This window comes from Odocoileus virginianus, chromosome 16 (genome assembly GCF_023699985.2).
Source record: "Odocoileus virginianus isolate 20LAN1187 ecotype Illinois chromosome 16, Ovbor_1.2, whole genome shotgun sequence".
Taxonomy (NCBI): Eukaryota; Metazoa; Chordata; class Mammalia; order Artiodactyla; family Cervidae; genus Odocoileus; species Odocoileus virginianus.
Window position 1 is genome coordinate 2,686,294 of NC_069689.1, and position 22,356 is coordinate 2,708,649.

At 33.5% G+C, this 22,356-nt stretch overlaps 1 protein-coding gene across 8 annotated transcripts in view; it reads left to right on the forward strand.

Annotated features, from left to right (window-relative positions):
- The window catches only part of SCAPER (S-phase cyclin A associated protein in the ER), a 400,938-nt gene that overhangs the window by 129,921 nt on the left and 248,661 nt on the right, over positions 1-22,356 (forward strand). For all 8 annotated transcript variants that reach the window (XM_020886983.2, XM_020886986.2, XM_020886987.2 and 5 more), the window contains 5 exons: positions 1,624-1,779; positions 6,839-6,981; positions 11,747-11,828; positions 13,223-13,375; positions 13,949-14,056. In XM_020886983.2, coding sequence (XP_020742642.2) covers positions 1,624-1,779; positions 6,839-6,981; positions 11,747-11,828; positions 13,223-13,375; positions 13,949-14,056 — 642 coding nt within the window. The remainder of the gene's footprint in view (positions 1-1,623; positions 1,780-6,838; positions 6,982-11,746; positions 11,829-13,222; positions 13,376-13,948; positions 14,057-22,356) is intronic.

The window sequence follows — 22,356 nt, forward strand, 5'->3', positions numbered from 1 at the left end:
CACTTATGGTCACCTAATATATGGCAGGGGCAAGAATATACAATATAGAAAAGACATTTCTTTAATAAGGAGTGCTGGGAGAACTGGACAGCTGCATGCAAAAGAAGGAAATTAGAATACTCCCTAACACCGTGCACAAAAGCAAAGTCAAAATGGAATAAAGACCTAAATGTAAGACTGGACACTATAAAACTTTTAGAGGAAAACAGGAAGAACACTCATCTTTTTGACCCACCTCCTTGAGTAATGAAAATAAAAACAAAAATAAACAAAAGAACCTAATTAAACTTAAAAGCTTTTGCAAAGCAGAGGTAACTATAAACAAGATGAAAAGCCAACTCTCAGAATGGGAGAAAATATTTGCAAACAAAGCAATTGACAAGGAATTAATCTCCAAAATATACAAACAGCTCATGCTACTCAATACCAAAAAAAGAAAAACAACCCAGTCAAAAAATGGGCATAAGACCTAAATAGACATTTCACCAAAAAAGACATACAAATGGCCAAAAAGGACATGATATGATGTTCATCATCACTAATTATTAGAGAAATGCAGATCAAAACTACAGTGAGGTATCACTTCACATGGATCAGAATGACCATCATCAAAAATGCTTCAAATAATAATGGAGAGAGGGTGAAGGAAAAGGAACCATTTTGAACTATTGGTGCAAATGTAAATTGATACAGTCACGATAGAGAACAGTATGGAGGTTCCTTAAAAATCTAAAGGTAGAACTACCATATGACTCAGCAATACCACTACTGGGCCTATACCCTGAGAAAACGATAATTCAAAAACATACATGCATCCCGATGTTCATTGCAGCACTATTTACAATAGCCAGGACGTGGAAGTAACCTTAATTTCCATCTACTGATGAATGGATAAAGAAGATGTGGTACATATATTCAATGGACTATTACTCAGCTATAAAAAGGAATGAAATTGGGTCATTTGTGGAAATGTGGTTGGACCTAGAGACTGTCGTATAGAGTGAAGTAAGTCAGAAAAAGATAAATGCCATATGATAGCACTTGTATGTTGGAATCTAAAATATAACACAAGGGAACCTATCTACAGAACAGAAATAATCTCACAGACATGGAGAATAGACTTGTGGTTGCCAAGGGGAGAGGGCACAGGGGAGGATTGGATTGGGAATGTGGGGCTAACTGTTAGCCCTGTAGTAACTATTAGCCCGATAGTAGATGCAAACTATTATATATAGAATGGATGAATAACACGGTCATATTGTATAACACAGGGAATTAATACATATATGTATGTATAACTGAATCACTTTGCTGTAAATCAATTGTATTTCAGTAAAAAATTCCAATGGCAGGCCTTTACTCTATTTCACTTCTTACTATGGCCTCTGGATTTGTTATATACACTGGATTATTATCCATTTTGAGAATAAGTATTGAAATAAAAGACTGTAAGTCATTCATTTTTTGTTCTATGCCTTATACAACTGGTTTATATTATTAAATAAAGACTGTTAAATTTCTTAACATGATGTGTTAAGAATCTGATGTGTCTGATGTGCCTTAGAATGAGCCTAATTTGAAACTCACTTTCTGTGTTTTTTTGTTGTTATGTTGTTGTTGAAGGTAAACGAAATTGCCTTTATAAATACCCTCGAAGCCCAGAACAAACGCCATGATGTTTTATCAAAATTGAAGGAATATGAGCAGAGGCTTAATGAGTTACAGGAAGAGCGTCAGAGAAGACAGGAAGAAAAGCAAGCACGTGATGAAGCTGTTCAGGTAGAATTTTATTCAGCAGGCATTTGTGAGCACTGTCCATTTTCTAGGCTGTGGGCATAAAAAAAGAAGTCAGTCCTAGATTGGTTTGGAATCAGGAAGTCTGATAGCAAAGGCAGTGCGTACTTCTTCAGATAACGTTATCAGTGTCTTTGTCAGTTTGAATCTCTAGTCTCACCAGATGAAGAGCTAAATTGCTCTGGACAGATTATTATCTATTCTTTTCTAATTAGGTTGGGAAAGAATATGTTCCTTTCGTCTATTAAAAATGGATTGTGTTTGAACCTGTGTATATACCCTTAAGGAACTGGTCAATTTTTATGCTTATAACAGGAAGTGCCTGTCGTATATTGGGCAGTATCATCGGGTACTTAAACCTCTGTAGCATACCGTAAGTCAGCTACCATTTTCAGAATGGGAAGAAGGGTTAACACATAAACATAAATGATGTTTTTTAACTATTTTAGATCTTCCTCAAGGTCAAGAATGAATGCAGACACATACTTTATCTATCAGACTAATATTTGTTTGTTTATTCATTCAGTGACCATGTATTGAATTATTGCTGTTATCCATGTGCTGAGCTTTGCTTGTGTGTGTGTTAGTCACTTAGTCGTGTTCAACTCTTTGTGACCCAATGGACTGTAGCCTGCCAGGCTCCTCCGTCTATGGGATTTTCCAGGCAAGAATACTGGAGTGGGTTGCCATTAGCTTTGCTTAAGGACATGAAAAAGATATGTCTTTGATCACAATGCAGAGACGTATATGTAAATAAATCTTAACCCATTAGGATAAGTGTAACAGTAAAAGCGTTTTGGAAGCACAAAGGAGAACACATTACTCAAATTGAGACACGAGAAAGTCAAGAAAAAGCTTTCTGGAGGAGATGATGCCTTACCCAACATTTGAGTAATGAGATAGTTGCAAATGGTGGAAATAGGCATTCCATGCAGAAGGAGGTATGAACGAGTACAGCATGTAGAGTTATAGACCTGATCATGAAGAGCTTTGTTGTTATGTTAAAACTTAGGGATGCTATTAATATTTTATGCTTCTTTATCTCACTGGTAGTTTTAGAAGATTAAAATATCAATACAGCTTTCAAGTTTATTGGTTATTTCATGCTGTTTTTGTGTACTAGCAAACAGTCCCATATTCACCCAATCTCTGCTTGATTTGAGTTCAGGGTCTTATTTTAATCTTGAGTGCCAAGCTAACTTATGTTTAAAAATACAGGATGTTACTATTAGAGAAAATTTAGCTTTTCCTATCAAAGAGACAGTAAAAAGTTTCATTATTATCATTTAAAAATTAAAGTTGTCCACTAACTAATATTCTTAGATGAGTAAATGAAATAGGATATTTGAATTTTTAATTTGTGCCATCTCTTCAGCTTTATTGCTGTTTTTTTTTTTCTGTAATGGGACCATTTTATACAAATAATCGTTTTGAAAATTGTTACTTTTGAATAACCATTATGCATTAGTAATTCAGAAATAAATAAATAATGGTCTTTGCCTTAATGGTAAATAATAGAACAGTGTGAAAATGTAATAGAAACCTGTATAGGCTATAGCGGTATCACAGAATAGGGAATAATTAGCTCTGTTAATGAGAGGGGAATGTCAGGGAAAGTTCTGTGGAAGAGGTGACTTCTTAGCTGGATTTTGGGGGAAAATATGAGTAATAGTGTATATTTTTGAATAGACTTCTGTGGTTACTTTTTCTACATTTATTTTGCAGATTTGAAAATACAGCAGTTATTTTCTGTTTAAAAATTACTCTTATTTCATTATTTGGAACACTTACTAAGGCTTAAAGGAAAGCAGGTCTTTTCTGAAAGTAGTAAGGGATTTTTTGTAATCACTAACACATTTTTTGATTACTCAGAATTTTCTTTTTTAAAATGTTGAAATTTCTTATGGATTTAATGTTCAATAGAAAATTTAAAACCTATGTACATAAGTTTAATCTGTATACTGATAGTAGAAAATTTATGGGTTTTATATACATAAATATATAAAATTAAAAAGAAAATTTAAATGTATAGTCATTACTAGATGTGCTAGGCACTAAAGCTAAACATATAAATACAGTAATAGTAAGATACTAACTCAGAGAAGAATTCAGAGAGGCCCCCATCTGCTTTAATTTTACTCTTGAAAAACTCCCAAAATTAATTGTTAAAGGCAATTGTGATTCTTAGTTTTTTTGCAAGTGAAATACTAAGTTAATGCTACCATTGTACATTCTTAATTTGCCATTTTTGTTATATAAATTATTGATAGATTAGTTTAATGCCCAATTTCTTAGATAGTCTGCCTTGTCCTCTTGCCATAATCTTTTGATTTGCAGGCATAAAGGGCAGGGTTACAAAATCCTTTCTTTGGCCACCATAAATATATCCTTGACTGTGAAACAAAGTATATGGGAGTCTGAGAGGTTTCAGAAGGCTTGAGAGGTAGATGTCTTTCCAGTTCAGTTGCTGTAGGTTTATACTTTATATTTGTAAGCTTACAGATTTATGATGAATATTATTTTAAAACTTATGCTTCATTTGTTTAATAGGTATTTATCAAACTTGTGCTCTGTACAAGATGCCTTTATGGAGTGCAGAGTTTCCTGTGTTTAGGAAACTTATATTTTAGGAAGGAAAATACTAACTGAATTTACTAGTTTTACTCATTGGTTATACAATTACCAATTTTCTTTTCTACTTATTAAAAACAGAAATTAGAGGATTGGATTTTTTTTGAAATTCAATTATTTCTGTTAGTACAATGTTGGAGTATTTCTTATATCCATAAAAACATTCAACAAGTCGACATTGTATTAATATTTATGTGTACAACTTAGTTACATTGCATATACATAAAAAGTAACTGTTTTATATAATATTAGTATGTTTAATTTATAAGACCATAAGATTTTGTTTTTATAAAATATGAAATGAAAAGTTCTGGTTTAATTATACTTAAGCTTTATCTTTTTACGTTTTAGTGTGGCAGTTGTGTTTTCAGATATACTGCAGATTTAAAAAAAAAAAACACTTCAAGTAAATTTGAGGTTAAGAGAAGACTTTCATGTATGATTTTTATTGGAGAAAATTTTCCATACTGGACTTGATTGTTTTTACTCTTCAGTTTTTCAGATAATAAATAGCTAAACAAGTTGCTACATATTATACTTAGCTTAGTAGTGAGAGGTAGCTGTAACATTAATCCATGAATAGTATTTCAGAAATTAATGACTGTTTAAAATCTATTTGGATACCTTTAACAGTTTGTAGTCTGTCAGACGTACTCCTCTGAAATCAGTACCTTTCCTCTAGCTCCCAGTCCCCTCTCCAAAAAGAAACAAAGAAAGGAAAGAATTAGGTACCCTTTGGTGGTACTACTTTAAAAAGGTTTTTTCCCTCTGCATACATACAACTTCTTGTAGAGATTAAGTTATCATTGTGAGTTTAGTTAGTTATTAGAAATATTTACTTACTTCTCTCCTCAGTGTTCTTGAGACAGAAACTGCTTTATCTGCAGTCATTTACTGAACACTTTACTACGTACTTACTAAACACTTTGCTAAGTGCTTACCTATATTAATAATTTAAATCTCACAAAAAATGGTGTGTCTTTTTAAGGTAAAATGACTTGCTCAAAGTTATCTAAGTAGTAGTTACTGGAGCCTAGATCAGTGTGTTCTATTTATCATAAGGAGTGTGACCAGGGAGATGTTGTGTAAGCTACCTAGAGAATGGGGATGAATTGAAAGAAATACATTGGTATATCTAGTAATATGGTGAAAATTTCACCTACTCCTAGTAGGCAAAAATATATACAGGAAGTATATCACAGTGTTTTAATGAAGTATCTTCTACCTTAATAATGATTATAATAAGTAATTACTGAGAATTTAGTATATGCCAACCCCTGTGGTAAGTGCTTTTCATGTATTATCTCATACGTTCTTTACAGTATACTTAAAAGTACTATTTTTTTTTTTTGTCTTCTAGAAAACTAGTTCACATCTATTATGTAACTAGACCAGAGTCACCCGACAGTAGATAATGGAATCAGGAAACAAAATTAGAGAATCTAATGCAGTATCCACTCTTATCCACTATGCTATATTAAAATGCCTCTTTCTCCTGGCCACAAACTTGTGCCTGTGTGTGTGTGTATGTGTGTATGTTCAATTGCTCAGTCATGTCTGACTCTTCGCAACACCATGGACTATAACTCATCAGGCTTCTCTGTCTATGGGATTATCCCCACAAGAATATTAGAGTGGGTTGTCATTTCCTCCTCCAGGGGATCTTCCCCACCCAGGGATTAAACCCGTATCTCCTGTGGCTCCTACCTTGGCAGGCAGATTCTTTACCACTGAGCCACCTGGGAAGCCCGGCTACAAGCTTTTCTTCAGTTAAGAAGAAAGCTTAGTTCAGAAATAAATTCTGTTAATTATGCTTTCTTCATCATATTCTGTTATTTCTACAACCATCTAAACACAAGGGTTTAGAAGTGATTAAACATAAAATATTTATCAGATTCTCACAGAATATAAATAATATAATATCTACTAAAATAACATTTATTCTTTATTTTTTATTAATTTATTTTAATTGGAGGATAATTACAATATTGTGATGGTTTTTGCCATACATTGACATGAATCAGCCATGGGTGCACACGTGTCCCCCCATCCTGAAAACCACCCCCCACCTCCATCCCCACCCCATCCCTCTGGGTTGTCTCAGAGCACTGACTTTGAGTTCTCTGCTTCATGCATCGTACTTGGACTGGACATTTATTTTACATATGGTAATAAACATGTTTCAGTGCTTAAAATAGCATTTATTCTTATAATTATTTTGTAACACTAATAAATGACATGTGAAAGCCCGATATTATTGATACTTGATTTTTGTTTAAATTCTGAGAAACATAATGACAAGTCAGGTATTTGTCTGTCTTGAATATATAAGTCTATGTCCAAGCTGTGTCACCTTTAATCATCTTCATCTTACACATAATTCTAACATCTTTTAAAACATTTCTGATACTAGGAACGTAAGCGAGCTCTAGAAGCAGAACGGCAGGCCCGTGTAGAAGAATTGTTAATGAAGAGGAAAGAACAAGAAGCCCGAATTGAACAACAGAGGCAAGAAAAGGAAAAAGCCCGTGAAGATGCAGCCCGGGAAAGAGCTAGGTATTTCATTTGCTATCTTTATTTTTGGTCCTGATGAACATTTTGTAGTGAGTGCATATTCAGATCAAATTTTGAAGCTATTTACTATCATGTAGATTTTTTAGAAATAGTCACATATATAGAAATGTTTTACTGAATTTTGATTTCCAGGAATTAAGACACTCTACTTAGTATGGAAACCTTTTGAACATTTCTATTGGATGGGAAACTTGATGTTTCAAGATATTTTCAGTTGTAAGAAATAGAATTTGATACTAGCTAACTTAAATATTGCGAGGAAAAGTGACAGGAAGTTAGAGGACCAGGTTTGGACTTGGTCAGACACCAAAGGCTAGGTCATAGGAGCTATAGCAGTGGTCCTTTCATGGAAGTAATCCAGTTAGTATGTTGTCTTTCTCATTATAATAAATGACACTTAGCCATTCCTACTTTTTAATATCTCTTGTTTAAGATTCAAAGACCAGGACACTCAAAGCTGTTGCTCTGGGACAACCCAGAGGGGTGGGGTGGGTGGGGGTTGGGGGGTGGGAGGGGAGTTCAGGATGGGGAGACAAGTGCACCCGTGGTTGATTCATGTCAGTGTCTGACAGAAACCGCCACAATATTGTAAAGAAATTATCCTCCAATTAAAATTAATTAATTAATTTTAAAAAGACCCAAAGACAAAGCATTTAATTGGCCAAATTGATTTGCACTTTTTGATCTTGTTTATGAAATTTTTTAATATCCCGTGTCATAAGATATTCTTCAAAATGTTATGGTTTTCAGTTTGATACACATTTAGGTTTTATATCCTTTTAAGGTAACTTTTAGATATAGTATGAAAAGGAAAATCTAAATTTATTCATTTGCCTATGATACTCATTTATCATAGCACCATTTGTTGAAGAGTCTAGCTTTTAACCGTTGAACTGCCTTGCTACCTGTTCACGATCAATTAATCATAGATGTGACAGTTTATTTCTGGACTCTCTCCTTTTCTTTTGATATCCTTTTCTTTTGATGTCTCTTCTTACTTTAGCACCACACTGTTTTAACTACTGTAACTTTATAGCAGGTTTTGAAAACAAGTAATATAAGTACTCAAGTGTTGTTGTCCTCTTTCAAAATTGCTTTCCAAATAATTTTTTAGGGTATGTTCATCATTTTCTTAAAAATAAAAAGCTTCCAATCTTTTTTATAGCAACTGCCTTGAATCTGTAGATTGCTGTGGGGAGAATTGCCACCTTTATAATATTGTATATTATGATATATGAATATGGTGTGTGTCTCTGTATCTGCTTTAATTTCTCTCAACAATATTTTGTAGTTTTTAGAAAATGGATCTTGTAATTCATTTAATTCGTTTCTTAAATTAAGTTCATTTCTTAAATTTATTAAGTACTCTTTTTGAGGTCATTGAAAGTGGAATTATTTTATTTCATTTTTGATAGTATTTTTGCTATTGTATAGAAATACAATCAATTCTTTTATTTACCTTATTTTACAGTTTTTTAATGATCTTGCCCAATTTTCCTATGAGTGTTTTCTTTTTTGCTGCTGTTATTCTTTAGGACATTTTCATAAAGGCTCATGTCATCTACAAATAGTCCTTGCCATACTTCTTGCTTTGTAATACGGATGCCTTTAATTTCTTTTTTTCTTGCCATATTCCACTGGCTAAATCCTTCAGTACTTTGAATATTCTTACTATTGTTTTTGATGAAAATTCAGCCATTAATCATACTGTTTTGCCACTGTATATGGTGAGGTTTTTTTTGTTTTGTTATCAATTTATTTTTTACTTGGTTTTTCACCAGTTTCATTATGATTTGTCTAGATTGTTTTTCTTCATGATTATCCTACCCTATTACATTAGTGTTTTCATCAAATTTTGAAAGTATTTGGCCACTATTTCTTCAGATATTTAATTGTCATTTCTCTTCAGGTTCTTCTGAATTGTAGCAGTTTCTCAGGCTTTCCATGGTTTTGATGACCTTGACAGTACTGAATAGTGGTCAGGTATTTTGTAGCCTTTTCCTCAATTAGGATTTGTCTGATGTTTTTCTCATGGTTATATTGAGGTTATGGTTTTGGGGAGGAAGACCACAGTGGTGAATGTGAATTACCATTTTTCAAATGTCAAAAGTTCATGATATCATCTTGAGTTTTTACTGATTTTGTTAGTCTTAATCACCTGGATAAGGTAGTTTTGTTAGATTTCTCCATTGTATACTTTAATTTTAATTTAAATCTCCAATATACTATCATCCTTGGAAGCAAGTCACTAAGCACTGGCTAAGCTGAAGAGATGGGGAGTTATTCTCTACCTCCTTGAGAGAAGAATTCCTACATATATTGTGTGCATTTCTTCTGTACAGGATATTTGTTCTCCTATTTATTAAATTCCTGTTTTATATCAATATGTCATTTATACATCAATATTATGGCATTTATTCTGTTACTCAAATTGGTTCATCTTTGGACATTGAGAGCTTTTTCATTTGTCCCCCGTTTGCCTTAAATACACTTCTTCATTTTGGTTTTTGAGTATATCCTTACTTCCTGGCACTGAAAGATGCTTCAAATTCATCTTATATTTTCCCTGCTGCACCCCTCGAATCAGCCATTTGTTTAAGGATTCCTAGTTTCTTTTGTTGGAAAGTTTTTTAAAAAAATCTTTCTCTATTGAGATTCTCTATCTGTTGAATCATTGTCATGATATTTTTTCCTTAGGTTGACATACTGTCTTTTAATTCTTAATAACATATTTATAATAGCTGTTATAGTCCTTGTCTACTAAATCCAACATAAGGCTTCATTCAGAGAAAGCTTCATTTGACTGCTTTTTTCCTAAATATTGTCTTACTTCTTTGGACATCTCAAAGTTTGTGATCATTTCCTGTCCTGTTCTCTTTGTCTTTGGGAATATTAGCCTTTTCTATCCCTTTAATAATTTATAGATTTTTATACAGGAAAAGAGATAAATGTATATTTTAAATGTGCCATAATTAAATTACAGTTCCAATGAAGTGAAAGTGAAAGTCGCTGAGTCATATCTGACTCTTTGCGACCCCGTGGACTACACAGTCCCTAGAATTCTCCAGGCCAGAATACTGGAGTGGGTATTCTCCAGAGGATCTTCCCGACCCAGTAATCAAACTGGGGTCTCCTGCATTGTAGGTGGATTCTTTACCAACTGAGCTATCTTGGACTGTAGTCCTTGGGGTTGCAAAGAGTCAGACACAACTGAGTGACTTTCACTCAGTTCCAGAGTTAGTATTTAAACCCATTCCTGGGTCCAGAAGCCTATTAGGTTGGTGCAAAAGTAATTGCAGTTTTGCATTGTTGAACTTTTCCCTTTGATATTGGAATACATTCTTAAATGTGGTTATGTTATACATCATTTTAATGCACATTTCTCACTTTGTTTTTTTCTAATGATTTATCACTTGCTGTTTATTTTATATTTATTTTAGACCATAGAAATGACATTAGACAAAAAGTAAATTCAAGCAATTTTTTTATTAAAGTGCAAAATAGATTGTAAAGCAGTAGAGACAACTTGCAACATCAACACATTTGTCCAAGAAACTGCTTAACAAATGTACAGTGCAGTTCAAGAAGTTTTGCAATGGAGATTGAGAGCCTTGAAGATGAGGAGTGTAGTGGCCAGCTATTGGAAGTTGACAATGCCCAATTGAGAGCCTTTGTTGAAGCTGATCCTTTTACAACTACACAAGAAGTTGCTGATGAGTGCAACACTAACCATTCTGTGGTCACTTGGCATTTGAAGCAAAGTGGAAAGGTGAAAAAGCTCAATAAGTGGGTACCTTGTGAGGTGACCAAAAAAAAAAAAACAAAAAACCTTGTTTTGAAGTGTCATCTTGTCTTATTCTGCACAACAGCAGCAACCCATTTCTTGATCAAATTGTGACGTGCAATGAAAAGGGATTTTAGTCAATGATAGACAATGACCAGCTCAGTGGTTGGACTGAGAAGAAACTCCAGAGCACTTCCCAAAGCCAAACTTGCACCAAAAAAGGTCATGGTCACTATTTGGTGGTTTATTGGCGGTCTGATCCACTACAGCTTTCTGGATCCCGGTGAAACCATTACATCTGAGCAGTATTCTCAGCATATTGATGAGATGACTGAAAACTGCAGTGCCTGCAGCTGGCACTGGTCAACAGAAAGGGCCCAGTTCTTCTCCATCCATGATGATACCTGACTGCATGTCGCACAACCAAAGCTTCAAAAGTTGAACGAATTGGCCTATGAAGTTTTGCCTCATCTACCATATTTCCCCAATCTCTCATCAACTGACTACCACTTCTTCAAACATCTCAACAACTTTTGCAGGGTAAACATTTCCACAAACAGAGAATGCAGAAAATGCTCTCCAGGCGTTCATCGAATCCCAAAGCACAGATTTTTGCACTACAGGAATAAACAAATGTTTCTCATTGGCAAAAATGTATTGATTTTAATGGTTCATATTTTGATTAATAAAGATGTGTTTGAGCCTAGTTATAATTATTTAAAATTGATGGTCCAAAGCCACAATTACTTTTTCATCAACCTAATATTTGTATAACTAACAATGTCTGTTGCTTCCCAAATGTTTAATGTGCAATAATATATCCAAAACTTAGTAGACACTCTGAAAAAATGATTTTAAAAGCTCTAAAATACATATGCCTATGTGTCCTAATTATATTTTTCTAACTGCATGAAATTTGTTACTATAAGCATTGAGTTTATAATTTTTACTATCTTCTTACAGAGACAGGGAAGAACGATTGGCAGCACTCACAGCTGCTCAACAGGAAGCTATGGAAGAGCTACAGAAAAAAATCCAGCTCAAGGTAGGAATATTATATATTTTACTTTGAAACTTTAGAGCTGTTTTAATGTAGCATGAGATTAATATTTTTTCTTTTAAACTAATTGTATAAAAATTGGATTAATTTGTGTTACTAATTTTTGGAGTTATGTGGTTTGTCTTTGATCATTTCCAACTCAACTACCTGAAAACAAATTATTTTAATTAGATAAAGCCATTGAGGGAAAAAATGTAAAGAATTTTAGCATTTGTTGGTTTTACTAAGTAATTTGTTAATGACTCAAGGACATTAACTATTAAACTTTTAATATTTATAGACCTCTAATAATTTAGAAATAAAATATTATTTCAGTGCTTATGAATTGCATAATTATAGCTTTGGAGATAATATTTTCTAGAAAGTCTTTGCCATTGGTAGTTTCTAGCAGTGTGAATATTTTACATTATGTCATAATTATTTACATGTTGGGGTTTCACAAAGGTAGTAAATTCCATAGAGTAGAGGATCCTATTTACTGTTTGTATTGTTCTAGAACTTTATCATTGGTTTAAATCTAATGCAGCAAATACTTATTGAATCTGGTGGTAGGCATGGGGATACAGAGATGAGTAAGACATGGTTCTAAGTTTCAAGAAACTCATAATCTAGTGTGAGATTCAGATGCTAATCAGATAATTTCTATATGGATAAAGGTAATCATGGAGCGTCATGAAAATACAGAGGAGGAAAATACATAAGCTAACATGAAGGGTTTCTGAAGTCAGGGAAATAATTTTAGAGGATAATTTCTGAGCTGAATCTTTAAAAAAAGATGAGTTGAATAGGTGGATGTGTGGGATGGCACCCAGCCGTATAAAATGATATGAGCATGAAGTCAAAAGTCTGAAATAGTGTTTTTGGGTTTGTTTATTTTTTGTTTTCTGGGAAGTTGTTGGAGATGATATGGGTAGAGGTCTGTGTCATGATGGGCCTTTTCTGCTGAGGATAAGCTTGGTCTTTACGGTGGGGCAGCATTTCCCATAGTATGTTCCACGAAGTGCTTCTCATGTATGTTATGGTCAAAAAGGTATGTAAAATGTTGCTCAGTATAATCTAGGTTTATTACATCAGTGCAGAGTGACAAGCCTAGAGCCAGTAAGTAGCTTTAACTATTTTCCAAAGTTATTTGACCACAGAAACTCTTCTGCAAAATGCTTATTAATAACCCACAGTGTAATTCCATGGAGTACCCTTTAGAAAATGTTATTATGCATGTAGGGGATGATAAAGGGCTTTATATAAATTCTTATCATCAGCGTCCAATATTAAATTAAAACATTCTATTATTTTAGAAAGTTTAATAGAAATACTGCTTTTTCAAGTTCTCAGTGTAATGAATAAATTTCTATATTTTTACACTTTGATTTCATTTACAGCATGATGAAAGCATTAGAAGACACATGGAACAGATTGAACAAAGAAAAGAAAAAGCTGCTGAGTTAAGCAGTGGACGGCATGCAAATACCGATTATGCCCCCAAATTAACCCCTTATGAAAGAAAGAAGCAGTGTTCTCTCTGCAATGTCTTGGTAGGTTGTCAGTATCAGTGTTGTGATGAGACGTTACAATTTATTACTGAAGTTATTAAACTATGGAATATATTCTCTAGTCTTAAAAGTCATGCAAGGCATGTGCTGAGTACCATGAATTTCTTTAATGATTTTCATGCAAAGTAAGTATAGATAGTACAGGAACAGTATCAGCATTTAGGAGTAGCAATGCAAAGGACCAAAGCATGCAGTTGCTGCTCAGATGGATGTTTACCTAATGATACTAATGATATTTTAGCCTAATGATACCTAGGTCAGTATTTTGGGATATTAGGACCACAAAAGTGAAGCAATATTTTTCAGTGCTGAGACTTGCCCCTTTATACTTAGAAGAAATGATATCTTCTTAAGGTTGGCTTTGATGACATGCATTTTTTATCATCTGTCTTCTAGAGGAGTCTTAGAATTCTATTCTAAAGAAAATATTTTTAAGACTAGTATATAAATCCTAGAGTGATTGTAAGTTGCATATATATACTGTATAGAATGTATAATATTTAAAATAAGATATAATTAAGTGTTCATTACATTGCTTTTATATTATGCTTTTAGATCTCTTCAGAGGTGTATCTTTTTAGTCACATTAAAGGAAAAAAACACCAGCAAGCTGTGAGAGAAAATAGCAGCATCCAAGGGCGTGAACTTTCAGATGAAGAAGTGGTAAGCTTTACTTTGGTTCATTTACATGTATTTATTGAGTACCTTCTATATTCTCTTCTATTATGAAGAAATCCATGTTCATATGTATCTCTGTGATTATCTAAAGCTATATTTAGTAACTACTACAATGTAATATGGGCTTCCCTGGTAGCTCAGTGGTAAAGAATCTGCCTGCCAATGCAGGAGATGTGGGCTTGATACCTGAGTTGGGAAGATTCCCTGGAGGCAGAAATGGCAACCCTTTCCAGTATTCTTGCCTGGAAAATCCCATGGACAGAAGGAACCTGGCAGGCTATTGTCCATGGGGTCACAAAGGAGTTGTACATGACTTAGTGACTAAACAACAACAATATAGTATACAAATATCTTTATTTTAGTATATATATTAATAAGAAACATAGAAATAAGAATTTAATACTGTTTTATAATTTCAATGTATAAACGGATTTATGGATATATACACTACCATGTGTAAACTAGATAGCTTAGTGGGAACCTGCTATATAGCACTGGAAGCTCAACTTGGTGCTCTGTGATGACGTAGAGGGGTGGGTGGGGGTCAGGTGGGACAGAGGCTCATGAGGGAGGCGATATATGTATACATTTAGTTGATCACTTCGTCATACAGCAGAAACTAACACAACATTGTAAAAAAATTATACTCCAATTAGAAAAAGATTAATAAAAGGTTTATGATATTTTGATATTTTAATAATTTAAGAGTTGTTCAGTGATACTCTATGTTTCTTAGAAAATAGCTAACAATATAAGAATCATAGAAATTGATAATTTTGTATCAATACAGTACATAGGAATTTTTCAAAATGCATTATTTACCTACCTATAATTACTGTTAACATGGAATTTAGCTTTGTGTAAGTATTTTTATAAATGTTTTAATTCGACTGTTCTTGAGATATGGATGATACTACTAATTTCTTAATTTGTTGGTTCTGAATATACTAAGTAAATTTCTAAAGGTACCCAAAGATGAGAAATTCATGATTTTCAGGTATCTCTTAAGATATCCAGGAAAGGTTATTATGGTTCTGTGAGGGCAGTACTTGTGTGTAAACTTAAAAAGTCAAAATATATGTTTAACTTTTTTGTTCTAATTATGGTATATATTAATAGAACACACAGATTTAAAGTATATAACTCAATGAATTTTTACATTTGTCCCACTCATGTCAGCACATAAATTGTTTCTTGAATCCTGGAAGGCTCCTTCATCCCCTGTCTCAGTCGTGCCCTGCCCCCAAAGGTAACTAGTCTCTGACTACCATCAGACAGTCTTACCTGTTCTTGAAGGTCATATAAATGGTATCTTACAGTATATACCTTTTGTGCTTGGGCTTTTTTAACTTATCCTTAAGTCTGTGAGATTGATCCCTAATGTTTATGTGAAGCTATAGATCATTCTCTTTCTTAGCTTTTTGTCAGTGCCTTCCAGACGGAGACCTTGAGGAGCATGTCTACAGTTGAGTAGAACTGGATTTATTGATTTGTTACAAAAAGAGAAAGTGCACACTGGGGAAGTTGTAGAGTTTCTCAATAAGGTGTTGGAACGGACTTATTATAGGAATTGGGTTTTTGCTTAGGTGATTTGGATAGGGGAGAGTATTCAAAGACATGAGACTTTGCTCTGGATTGGATACTGTCAGGAAGCAGGAGTAATTTTGTGGGTTGTTTTTTAATGTATTTATTTATTTGGCTGTGTCTGGGTCTCAGTTGGGGCATGCCGGATCTTCATATCGGCTCATGGGATCCTTTGCTGTTGGGCACCTGCTTCTGTCTAGTGGCGGCACCTGGGCTCTAGAGCCTGCAGACTCAGTAGTTTCAGGACGCAGGCTCTCTTGACGTGGTACATGGGTGAGTAGTTGTGGCAGGGGCCTGGGTGGTCCCCAGCAGCTCCCCAACGGACCAGGGACTGAAGCCATGTCCCTGGCATTGCAGTTTGGACTCTTCAACCTTTGGACCGCCAGGGAAGTCCCTTTTGGTTGGTTCTTAATAAATCTTACCTAGGTAGGAGGAACTGAGCTGCTCTTTTCTAAGTTTCTGATCTGACCAATGTTTGAGGAGAAATTACACACAGTTAATTTGACTCACTCCTTCTAAGGATTTCTGCCCCTTGAGTTCCAACTGTTTTGACAGCTCTAAACCAAATTCTGTCTCCTCAGCTCAGTAAGACTGGCACTTTAAGCTTTCACTGTTCTCGCATTCCAAAAATTGGCATAAACACTTAGGGCAAAATCCAGAGTGAATGTGGAGCTCACCTCCTGTATTTCCCTCCTTTCAGGGATCATGGTCTCAAGTTCTGGCTTTGTTGGCTGTTTTTAATGCCTTCAAGTAGATCTTTTGTATATTTTTTGCAACTTTTGGAGTTGAAGGTTAGTACAGTATAAGCCAGTTCTCTGTGGCTTAAATTGGAAGTCTTTAAATATTTAATTTCTGTATATCCATTGTTGGACATAATGCTTGTTGCATCATAAGGCATTTAAGAAAAACTTATTGAAATAAGTTGAACTGTAAGGTTATACAGAATGGCTCTAAGTACCAAATAATAAAAGTGAAATAAAAAATGGAACTAATCAACTATCTAGTTTACCAAAAATATTACCTATTACTCAAATTGGGTATTTTAAGTATTATGGAATTTTTTTTTTACTTTAATCATTCATGTGGTTGTCCCCATTCTCTACTTAGTTTTGCTGTTTATAACTAGAGTCATGTGAATGTGTGTTCCACTTTTAAAAAAATCCTAGTTTCGTTAATTAAATTTTTTTTTTTTTTGCTTTGCTGGATCTTCTTTGCTGCATGGGCTTTTCTGTAGTTGCAGCGAGCGAGGGCTACCCTTCCTTGCAGTGTGCGGGCTTCTCATTGAAGTGGCTTCTCTTGTTGCAGCTTCTGGACTGTAGATCACAGGCTTACTAGTTGTGGCATACGGGCTAAGTTGCTCCACGCCATGTGGGATCTTCCTGGGCGATGGATCAAATCCATATCTCCTGCATTGGCAGATAGATTCTTCAACACTGAGCCACCAGGGAAGCCCCATTAATTAGAATTTAATTAGACTATTTAAAGAAAATCTTCCACTTATAAAAATTGCTTGTAACTAAGTTCTCTTAATAAAAAAGCTAAATATTCTATTTAATTTATGAAACAGTATTCTAAAATTTTGTGCAACACTGCTACTATGTAAACTGAAATCTAAATTTTATGTGTTTTTATCTTATTGAGAAAAATAGAGAAGGAAGGGATATTTAATTCACGCATTTACTTTGGAAGAAAAATTATAGTATTATATAACTTTTATAGCTACTAAAGCATAGTTTGATGTTTAGCTGTTGTGGTTTGAGATTTGATTGATATATTCATTTTGTGTACTGTTTCAGTTTAGAAGTATTAAATTTTCTTTAAGTTTTCACTTCATTCATGTAGTTATTTTGGTAATAGCCCCTTTTTCCTCAAACCAAGTGTGCATATGAGTTGCATGATATATAAAGGCCATTTTATACTTACTCGTGCACACATTTCATTTTTAATCAGTGAAGGTAACTATAGTAAACATACTTGTTCTACTTAAAGTTATTACTTGTCATCTGTGATGTCTTTATATTATATACACCTTATCTGTGACCCTTCTTCTTTGACATATAAGATTTTATTTATACCACCTCTGACCTAATAAAATTGGACCTTTGACCTTATGCACTTGACATATCAGATAACTTACTCTTGATCTCTGACACATTTTGTTTTAAGCCTGTTAAACATAATAGGTAGCTGCTGAGCAAGAAAGGCTTAATGTTTTGGGTTTTTATTGTAATTTGACCAGGAAATTTTTCTTGTTTTTCTTGAGACTTTGCAAAAAAAGCTACTATATGTTCAATTTTTTTCTCTTTCATCATCTTAGAATCCAAATATTTAAAGAACATGATTTCCAAAGGACAAAGAAACTGGTACTAGCTTAAATATATTCCAAAATTTAATTTGTTAACACAGTACTAGAGAAATAGTAAAGTATTAGTTTTAATAAAACTGATTTATTTTGTAATCTTGTTTTCACATTCTCTGAAGAAGCTGATAGTGGTTTTCGCAGGACTTATATAAAGTACATTTAATACTGTAAAGAGAGTGAAACTAAAAAGATTTTAAAACTTTTTTTAATTTATGTATTTCTGTGTTTGTGAGCCTCCTTGGCTTTAAAAGCATATAAATTATGCTTGTTTGTCAACTCATATATTCACATATAGAGACAATAATAGTTTATTTTCATCTAATTAATGGAAAATATGAAAAGAACTTTTATATAGGATCTTAATTTTAATTTATTGGATATTTGCAATCAAATATGATTTTACAGTTCCTAAATTAGTATTTCTTCTTGGTAAATTATACTAGATAGATGATTGAATGAACATTTAAGGTAGTGAAAATAGAAAGATATCATTGTATTTAATGGAATATAAGCCAGTCTCTTTGCCTCCAATGTGCCCATGATTGATGTGGAAGAGGTACTAGATGTCTCCCAGAATTGATGGCAGACTGAGAAATAATAGTAAATACTTGTGTTTCTACAAAGTACAAGTATTTGCTATTGCCTCTTTTTATAATCATGTTTAGGAAAACGTCTTCTACCCTTCAACAGCAAATCAAGTCATATTAAAAAACCTGCAACTCATTTAGAAAGGACCTTCATTTTCCCCCATACCTCAATAAGTACAATTATGTTTGAGAAATGATGTAAAAAGCATCTACTGTTTCTTATAGGACATAGTTTCCATTGCTTTCATTTTCTCTTTAATAGGGTGGGAAATTTTTTATAGTTGTTTATGTATATAATTCACACATACATATAGCTGATTGTTAATGTGTGTATTTCTTCTAACTTTTAGAATTCTTATGGTAGTAAATTCACTCCCATTATACCTGATACATGCAGGGAATAAGTAGCTAGCTATAGCTGATTCAGTCTTCTTCATTGATTCAAGAAAGAAATTTTAAGTAGACAATCAATTTGTTTAAATCTTAGTTTGATCCAGGAATTTAAATAGTTTTCATAGTTAGTACGCAGCCTCTTTTATAACAGTCCTCAGTCCCCATCCTCTTGCTTGTCTCCTTAAAATGGCACCTGTGCATATCAGAGTAAGAGTATGGCTTATGTAACCCCATGTTAGGAGGAAAAGTTGGGATCTTACTACATAGTGTCTTCTCTTTTCTGATTTCCAGTGTGAGTTCCTAGTTTACCTGGTTAGTTAGTGTACTCATGGCCACCGATCCTAAAGGGTAGCTAGTGAATTCCTGATCTATTCTTTCCACTTGGACAGTGTTCCAGTGGAGCATGAGCCATTTATGTGTCTCTTGCTGATCAGGCCACCCCTGAGGTCTCTCTGCCTTCACTTCTCTGAGACTTTACCATAGCCTCCATTCTGGCCCATGGCATTGCCTACTGGCTTCTACCACCTAAGAACTAAGGGCATTTGGGGTAAAGTTTTATTTTAATCAACATCTAATTACGTTCTTTATCTGAAATTCTGTGGCCAGTGTTTTAGTTCCAAAGTAGTTATTCATAGAGGAGCAGGGAATGCCTATCTATCTATGATCAAAGTTACGAAATTTTAGTAATAATTATTCTTTCAACTTGTCTTTTCTTGCATTTGGCAGAGTAGGCACATGTGCAGTATCAGGAAAATCACAAAGCTATAAAACAGAATTTTCACAGTCGTGTAATTTAGTCCTCTCTCTCAAAAAAATTTTTTTTAAATTATGAAGTATTTTAATGTCAGAAAGCAGTGTAGTAAACCTCATATTCCCGCTTCCTAGATAATTAGGTAATAGCACTTCTTGAGAGTCATGTGAGAGTCAAAGTGTGGTGGTAGTTCCAGATTCAGGAATAGAGCTTAAATCCTCATGTTCCACAATGAAAAGTCAAGAGCTAATCTGAAAATTGAAAAATGTAGAAATAGTAACACAAAATACATTAGTATAAAAGAAAAAAAATAAACTAATGCGCTAAAATCATTGCCTCTGGATTTGAGAAAGAAGTGGGGAGACTAGTAGGAAATTACTTTCTTTGAACTATTGACTGTGTTAATTATGTGTATTGGGTAACTTTGATAAAAGGAAAAGTATTTTAAAAAATTAAAGAAGAAATAGAACAACAGAGATGTGTCCATGTTGCTTGGGACACATTTTTGTTCTTTTGGTTCAAGATTAAAATTAGATAAATGAATGTGTCTGCAAGCATAAGAGACCACAGTAGTGAAGTTGGATATTTTGGCAAATTACATCCTTAGTTCTTTATTCTTTTAAATTGTTGCAATAGCCTTTGATGCCATTATAAAAAGGAAAATACTGGATTCCATTTAGTGCCACTTTGAGATTTTGTCAGGTAGGTGATATATTCTTAATTTCAGGTTGGCTTTTTAGCTTTTTTGGTATTGTAGAACAAATGAATTAAAGCATGTATAATTGACTTTTGCTAGGGTTTCATCTGTTCTAACCATACTATAAAATTTGGGGTACAAAGTAGCCTTAGGTTTATGCCAGTAACTAGTTCAGTGACTTGGCATTTTATGCTAAATAAGGTTAAGACTTTTTAAAAAAAATTCTGTTTATTTTCTGGTTTGCAGGTTTCCTTTTTAAAACAATTTATAAGTTTTCATAAATGGCTCTTATCAAGGTGAAGAAGTTCCCTGGTTTTGTAAGATGTTAAAAAATAAGTAGGTATTAATTTTTATTGAAATTTTTTTGGTTTTTTTGGAAAGGTCACATTTTCCTTTAATTTTTTTGATGTGATATATTACAGTAATGACTTTTCTAATATTAAGCTTACTTGGTCTTGATTTAAAGATACATAGTTGAATTTGTTTTGCAGATATTTAATTTAGATTTTCCTTTCTCAAGATTATATTAGCTTCATAATATAAACTGGCTAGTTTTTCCTATTTCTTTTTCTTTCTTTTGTACTCCAGGTTGAATAAATAAAGATAATCTTTATTTGAAGTCTTTATTTACTTTTGACTGGGTAGAGATTTGTAGTTTTATAATTATTTTCTCCAAAAAATTGACTAGATATTATTTGCTGTCTTTTGCTTCTCTTCTTACTGTAGTCAGTTTGTTCTTCATTATTCTTTTTTCAAAATTGCCTCGATTTTTCTTCCACTTTTCAATTTCTACATAACCTTTGCTGTTAACTTGTTAAGAACATCCTGTTTGTGTTTTGATTATGATTGCATCAAAGTAAGAGTAGACATCTTTTAAATATTCTTTCTAGGAAATTCCCTTGTGGTGCAGTGATTAAAATTTCACCTTCCAATGCAAGGGGCATAGATTGGATCTCTGGTCATGGAGCTAGAATCCCACATGCCTCACAGCCAAAAAACCAAAACATAAAACAGAAATAATATTGTAACAAACTCAATACTTTAAAAAATTCTTTCTTTCCATCCAGCCACATGTTGGTCTACTCATCTATTACATTTGTATGTATGTATCGTTTAATACTTTGGCCACCTGATGCAAAGAACTGACTCATTGGAAAAGACCCTGATGCTGGGAAAGATTGAAGGCAGGAGAAGGGGTTGCCAGAGGATGAGATGGTTAGATGGCATCACCAACTCAATGGACATGAGTTTGAGCCAGCTCTGGGAGTTGGTGATGGACAGGGAAGCCGATCGTGCTGTCCGTGGGGTCGCAAAGAGTCGAACACGACTGAGAGACTGAACTGAACTGATGATTTAGTTAACTACATAGTTTTTTTTATTTAATCCTTAAGCTTTCTTGCTGGGTTTATTTTGTTTCTAAATAATTACTGAACTTTACAAGTATTTTGAATTTCAGTTCTTCTTTTAAACAAAGATATTTCCAAGGTTACAAGTTACAGTGGTAGTAATGCTTTTTGTAAGAACGCTTGTGTGTATTTAAAAGTGTGAAGTGATTCATGAATTTGACTGTTAGATATTTTGCATAGGGACTATGATGCCAAAAATGAGCACTACTTTTTGTTTTTAATTTCAACTTTTATTTCATTATGGTCATCGATTATGGCTTATATAGGTTCTATTTTGGGAAACTTACTGATTTTCTTTATACCTTCATGCATAGTAAAACTTTAATAAGAATATTTTTTTCTCTTTAGATATATATATATATCAAATTTGTTCATTGTTATGCAAATATTCCTACTTTTTAAAACCTGTTTTTGTGCTCATTAATACCCTTTTCTCAAAAATGAAGACTGCCAGTATGTTATTATTATTTATTCATGCTTCCTTATATTCTTAAAGTCAATTTTT